The sequence below is a fragment of the Trifolium pratense genome, linkage group LG4 (genome assembly GCF_020283565.1).
Source record: "Trifolium pratense cultivar HEN17-A07 linkage group LG4, ARS_RC_1.1, whole genome shotgun sequence".
NCBI classification, from domain to species: domain Eukaryota; kingdom Viridiplantae; phylum Streptophyta; class Magnoliopsida; order Fabales; family Fabaceae; genus Trifolium; species Trifolium pratense.
In genome coordinates, this window is record NC_060062.1 from 5464698 (window position 1) to 5471161 (window position 6464).

A 6464-nucleotide genomic window follows, 5' to 3' on the forward strand; every position below is an offset into this window, starting at 1 on the left:
ATTTAGTGATTTTTTTTTTGACAAAAAAGTTTAGTGAGTTTTTTTCGTTAATGGGTTTGGCAAAATTATTTTGACGTTATTATTTTGTCAAAGAGCGCTTAGATTACTCACATTCACCCAAGAACGCTTAGATGAAATGATGAAGATCTCTTCTAACTTAACCAAAATTCTAGGTTCGATCTTTGACATTTTGTTAAAGAGCGCTTAGATTACTCACATACCAAGGGCATCCAACAAAATGTGATACCTGGTTTACGTCAAAAAAAAAAAAACCTACTCACATAAGCACAAAATCAAAATGTGAAAGGAATCAATATTTTGTGTAATAACTCTGATTTACTGACTGCAGTGACTGTCATTTTTTTTAATACCATAAATCCAAATTCATTTTTTGGTTATTCAATCAAATTTTTATGATTTATCCCTAAGATATATGCCAAAGCTAGGGTATAAACTTACCATGTAGTGCCCTTACATCGGCAAACAAAAACCTTGTAATCTTTTGAGATTTAGCCTCTAAGAATGTTTTAATGTAAAAGTGGGATTAGTAGGATTTGGATCCTTTCAACCCTCATCTCAGCAATAGAATTAAAGTTGCAAAAAACAACAGAAGTTGCAGGGAGCCATTAACATTTATATGTCAACTAGCATTAGCCAGAAAGATAACTAATTTAGAAGTTCAAATGTTAAGGTTTAGTGCATTAATTAAGAGACAATAACAGCTTTAAAATCATATTAAATTACATTACATCAATATTCAATGGTCACAGATACAAATTAACAACAGAAAATCCTCCAACACCGTAAAACAACAATCAAACCCGTCGAAAAAACAAGTCAAATATCAACAAACAATACAAACAACCCGATCCACCCAACAAAGAACATAGAACCAAAATGGTAATAAAAAAAAAGATACTACCATTGGTGTGTCTTTATGCTGATCCAAATTCATGAAACCATTTCTCATGGCGTTCAATATCGGCCGGAGAAACACTTCGTTGGACCTTTACCAAAGCTTCTTCAAAATCACACATAGCAACAGGATCTTTTGAAATTTCATCCTTAGACATATTCTTGATTTCATCGCGAGTCTTTCCTGCTATCTTCCGCCTCATTCCGTTTAAGGAAGCATCGCGGCAGACGTTTGTCAAATCATCTCCACTATAGCCATCAGTTCTGCGAGCCACTTCATCTATGTTGACATCAGTGGCCACCTGGTGCAAGACAAGTATCATCAGCTATAAATAAAATAATCAAGTTTTACTGGTAATCTTAAATCCTCAAATCCTAATAAATAAAGCTTTAAACTTAGGGTAAGTTCAAAATCCTATATAAGCCAAGACAGTAATGAAAAACTACAACTTGCCTCAACGGTTTTCAAATTTATCCGGATCAATTCTTTACGACTCTCAAAATTTGGAAGAGGAATATATATTCTCTTTTCCAGCCTTCTCCTGCAGTACACAAGTGTAAAGTGTAAACAAGTAGTTTCAAAGATATCTCAGACACCGATAACACAGAAAACCAAATATACAAACCTTAGTGCCTCATCTATGTCCCATGGAAAGTTAGTAGCTGCCAAGACCATTACTAGTTTTCGGCTACCATCTTCATTTGTTGCACTGTTGCTTACACCATCGACCTGAACTAGAAGTTCAGACTTCACCCTTCGGGATGATTCATGCTCTCCAGAAGCCCTAATGAAATTGAAGTGAATTCAATCAGATTGTGACATAAGTCCATAATTCATATAGAGTACAAATGAAGAGTTATCCCATTCCCAACTAGTCAAGATAGATGAAAAATGATATATCTGTTGCTTAATGAATTGGACACAACCTAGGACAAACTACACAATAATCAGATTAGTATTGTGTGGCGGATGTCTAAATGAGAGAAATTGAACATACCCCCTAGCATTGCATAGCGAATCGATTTCATCAATGAAAATTGTACTTGGTGCATATGCTCTTGCAAGATCAAACAAACACCGCACCATTCGCTCACTCTCTCCACGCCATTTCGAAGCTAAAGTAGCAGAAGAAACATTAAAGAAAGTGGTCCCACATTCAGTAGCAACTGCCTTAGCAAGAAGTGTTTTTCCAGTTCCCGGAGGACCAAACATAAGGACACCTTTCCATGGTCTCCTAATTCCCTGAGAAAAAACATAAATAATTAGCTCAACAGAGCAAATCTTAATATTTCCGTAGACATTTCATTCAGTACGATTGATATGCCTTTGCATGTTAAGAGCTTGCTTAAGAAAACAGATCTATTAGCAATAATAATTTCATAAAATAGGTCATAGTTGCAAACTAATATATGCAAGATTTGTTCATCAAATAGCCAAACAAGGTTCTAAACTTTAAAATTAACGATATTGATAACAGTTACAGACTCTCATAATTAAACCACAATTAAAAAAAATTATAAGCTTTAGCCACGCTAGATTTTTGAGAAAATTCAGAGTGAGAATTATTCAAGGTTACCTGGAAATATTCAGGCATCCACAAAGGAAGCACAACAGCTTCTTCTAAAAGCCTTTTTGCTTCAGTAAGTCCTGCAACATCATCCCATCTCACTCCAGGAGAGGTTTCTAACACATCCCTTTCAAGCATTTCGGCCAATTCAGGGTCAGGACCTTCATATTGTACCCTATTTGACTTCCCATCTTCAGCATCACCATTCTACCAATAACATTTAAAATTATAGCACATAAGTTTGATATTTTTCAAACTACCCAAACAGTAGTCTCAAAGATGCCATAAGCAAAATGATAAGCTTATATCCAGAGATGCTACAATGTCAAAAATTCGGATACCAAAACCTCTCACAAGTCCCATTATTTTTATACAAAAAAGTAAATTGAATTAGAGTAAAAGAAAGAAAAATAAAAAAGATATTTGCCTATTTGCCATGGATCTACCAATACTAAATGAACACTTGGGGAACTAGCTACGATGCTCATAAGAACTTATCAAATTATGGTACTATAGGATCAAGCACATAATTAATATTTGGCCGAGTCCACTGAATAAATAATCCTTAAGAATAACTTTTTGGAACAACAAAGTGTTATACAGAAAATGTAGTCCAACAGAATGCTTCATAGAAATTGAAACTTACAGTTGTGTCTGTCTTGCTAGACTTTCCAGAAACACCGCCTTTTTTTACGGGAGTTGATGTCCGGGCCCCTGAGTTAACCTTGCTTTTAACACCACCACCAGCCTTTGCACCACGGCCAGCTGCAGCTGGCTTTGTTGTAGCACCTCGAGCCCATTTACTATCTTGTTGAGATATCCGATTACCCACTTGACCACCCCTTGCGGGTCTTCTATTATCTCTACTAGGTGGCCTCCACACATCAGGATCATCAAAGGAAGAACCAGATGAAGTAGGATACTCATCTGATGGCTGAAAAACAAACGACGATTTAGTAGAAATTGGAGGCGACGGAGGACGTCTTCCAATAGGGTTATCTTTAAACGCTCTTTTATCTGCATCTAGTTGTTTAACAACTTCAGTTTCCTCAGAAAGAGCTTTCTTAACATTCATCCATTTTGCACGAATCAAAGGGTCATCAACACTGTTTAGATGCCTGAAATCACACAAGATTCAAACTTCTTTAATTAACTATAACACAAATCTAGAGTACAATTAAGTGGATTAACCAAACCAACTAACTACAACAACACAACACTTAAAAACTTAAAACTTAGGTGCATTTCCTTAAGTGCTTTTGGTATGATTCTTAACTTAACCACCACAATTTCCTCAAATCTATAACTTTCTCAAAATTTGCTATAACCACAAAAATTGTATTTTAAGTTAAGACAAAAGCATCTAAGAAAATGCACCTAAGTTTTGTCCTACTTAAAACTCCAATTAATCCATAACAAGAAATGTTATGCTACTAAATTACTAATTATAATCAAACAGCCAAAGATCCATCCACATCCATATCCACTTAAAACTTCAACTATTGTTATAATTCAACACAAAAAGAACTTAACATCTAATTCATGAATCACACCAACTGTGAATCATTCATTTCCCCTCTTTCAAGTTCCAATGTATATTTAGCATAACAAATAAACAACATTAAAAAAGAATTAAATGGGTAATGTCAAAATTCAAAAACAATTGAAACCCATGAACAATGATGAAATAAAAGAACAAACTTTACAATGAAAATGGGAAACACATATCAATATAATAAATGGGCAGTGTCAAAATTCAAAAACAATTGAAACCCATGAAAGATAATGAAATAAAAGAATAAACTTTACTACAAAATGGGAGAAAGAGTAGAAACCTGTTGATTTGTGCAATAGCACCATCAAAGAAGATGATAGAAGTATCATAGAGACCTTCAAGAGCATAATCTCTTGCTAACTTCACATGATCTTGCAACCCTGACAGTGAACTACCACCACCACCACCACCACCACCGGCCATTTTCTTCTCTCTCTGTTTCTCTCCGTTCACCGAACTGGTTGTTGTTCTGACTTCTGAGTGAGATGTGTTTGTTTGGTTGGTTGGTTAGTTTGGTTTTGATGGGCTTTTTCTTTTTTTGAAATTGAAGAATCCAGTGGGCCCATGGGCTTTTTCCTGATTTTTGAATTTCAAAACTACCAAACTCACCCGTTTTTGCTTTTTCCGCTAACTAACGTTTCATTTTTTTCTTTTGCTTTTTTAAAATTGACTTGAATAAAGTTTTGATTCTTTATTTTGCTTGATTTACTATTGAATTTAACTATATCCAAGAACGTTCAGATAAAATAACACACGTCTCTTCTTACTTAGCCAAAATCTCGGAGTTTTATCTCTACATAGATATATAACAATGCTATCTCGTACTCACAAAACTCAAGAAAGTAGTTTTCACAATTGCGCGCGAAAAATATCTGGTTTAAACAAAAAAAAATATAACTATTTGATTTGTGATTGATTGACTGTATGAAAAATTTTACACTAATTACGAATCGAAATTATTCTCTTTATCGATGCATGTGAAGATTCGAGAAAATAGTTTTCGCAATTGCGCGCAAAAAATATCTGGTTTAAGCCCAAAAAAAATATAACTATTTGATTTGTGATTGATTGACTGTATGAAAAATTTTACACTAATTATGAATCGAAATTATTTTCTTCATCGATGCATGTGAAGATTATTTTTTATGATGTAACAAGCAATTTTAAAAATTAAAAGAAATCGATTGGTTCAATTTCAATCGGTTGAACTAAAATCTAGCGAGTTCACCCATTAATTTGAATATGGTTATATTGGTATTTGGCCAACTCAGTGATTCAATCGATTGAACTAAAAGTTTACCAATTTGCTGACTAATTTGATTATGGTTATATTGGTGTCTGGTCGATTGCGTTAAACTGTTTTACTTTTTTTTTTATTTGTCATTCAATTCAAACATAGTTGAAGGGATTGAACCAATTAAATCACGAATCATATGTTTCACTGGTTCAATCTCTTATACAGTTTTCAAGATATTGGCAAATAATGAGATGCTATGTCACAACTCACAAGTGGATTGATGAATAACAATGAGTTGTTAAGTGAAAATCAACCTAGAAAACACCTTGCACCAAACTTAGTTATTTGTGTGATAATCAGTTATTAAGTGTAAATCCGCTTAGACATTGTCACACACCATCAATTGAGTTGACACATAACAGCTCATAATGTCAAAATCCAGCCTCCAAATATATGTGTAGAAAAAAGTCATGCATTCAAAAAATCCAAGAATCAAAATCATAAATGAGACGAATTAAAGTGTAATTATGATTTTATTTACAATGATAGAGTGCTTATATAGTTGGTGTGGTGGTGTTAGAGGGAGCTTATGTAACTATTGTGGGGAGTTTTGAAGGATTGAAGTATGCTAAGAGGTTATGATTTGATGAAGTTGGATTAAATGTTGGTTTAGCTGTGGTTGCTCAGGTTATTAAGACAGGATTGTCTAAAAGCATTTTGGAGCAAGCATTGGTGAAGAATATTCGCCGCTTGTTACGTAGGTGTCAATCAGGGTGCAAACGCTCTAGCCAACATAGGTTGTTCTTTGAATCATAATATTGTGTATTTTGATTTTGTGTCCTAGTTAGATTAGACATATTCCGATGACTGATGTTATGAAAATTACTACTCCTAACTAGATATCGCTGTAATATTTTTTCGTCGTACATAGGCCCTCTTTATTATAACATTACTCCTACTACACTACATTTTGTCCGTTGTTTCACTTTATCCTCTCTTTTGATTTGAACTCAATGGTTGGGTAAACTTTGGCTAATCATGCTATAAGTGATCATTGTTGTTTTTTTTACAATTGAGCATGCCATGTGAATATAATAATTGATGCAACATATAACGATGAGTTGACCCCTCCTTGATTAATCTAATCTACTGGCATGTACTACTATAGCTTTGTTGTTGTGTTACATTG

At 34.1% G+C, this 6464-nt stretch overlaps 1 protein-coding gene across 1 annotated transcript; it reads right to left on the bottom strand.

The window, feature by feature from the left end:
• Positions 1-716: 716 nt before the first annotated feature.
• LOC123921591 (katanin p60 ATPase-containing subunit A1) lies at positions 717-4547 on the bottom strand. The gene is made up of 7 exons (XM_045974192.1): positions 4319-4547; positions 3130-3601; positions 2493-2690; positions 1914-2158; positions 1542-1700; positions 1370-1457; positions 717-1217 (listed from the first exon to the last, which is right to left on the bottom strand). Exons 1-7 carry the CDS (start codon positions 4459-4461, stop codon positions 936-938), a joined length of 1587 nt encoding a protein of 528 aa, XP_045830148.1. The 5' UTR covers positions 4462-4547; the 3' UTR covers positions 717-935.
• Positions 4548-6464: the final 1917 nt, after the last annotated feature.

Coding starts and splice junctions, on each gene's coding strand:
- LOC123921591 (XM_045974192.1), bottom strand. CDS start 4,461: ATGGCCGGTGGTGGTGGTGGTGGTGGTGGTAGTTCACTGTCAGGGTTG. Junction 3,602..4,318: donor GCTATTGCACAAATCAACAG/GTTTCTACTCTT, acceptor GTGTGATTTCAG/GCATCTAAACAGTGTTGATG. Junction 1,701..1,913: donor TCGCTATGCAATGCTAGGGG/GTATGTTCAATT, acceptor CAATTTCATTAG/GGCTTCTGGAGAGCATGAAT.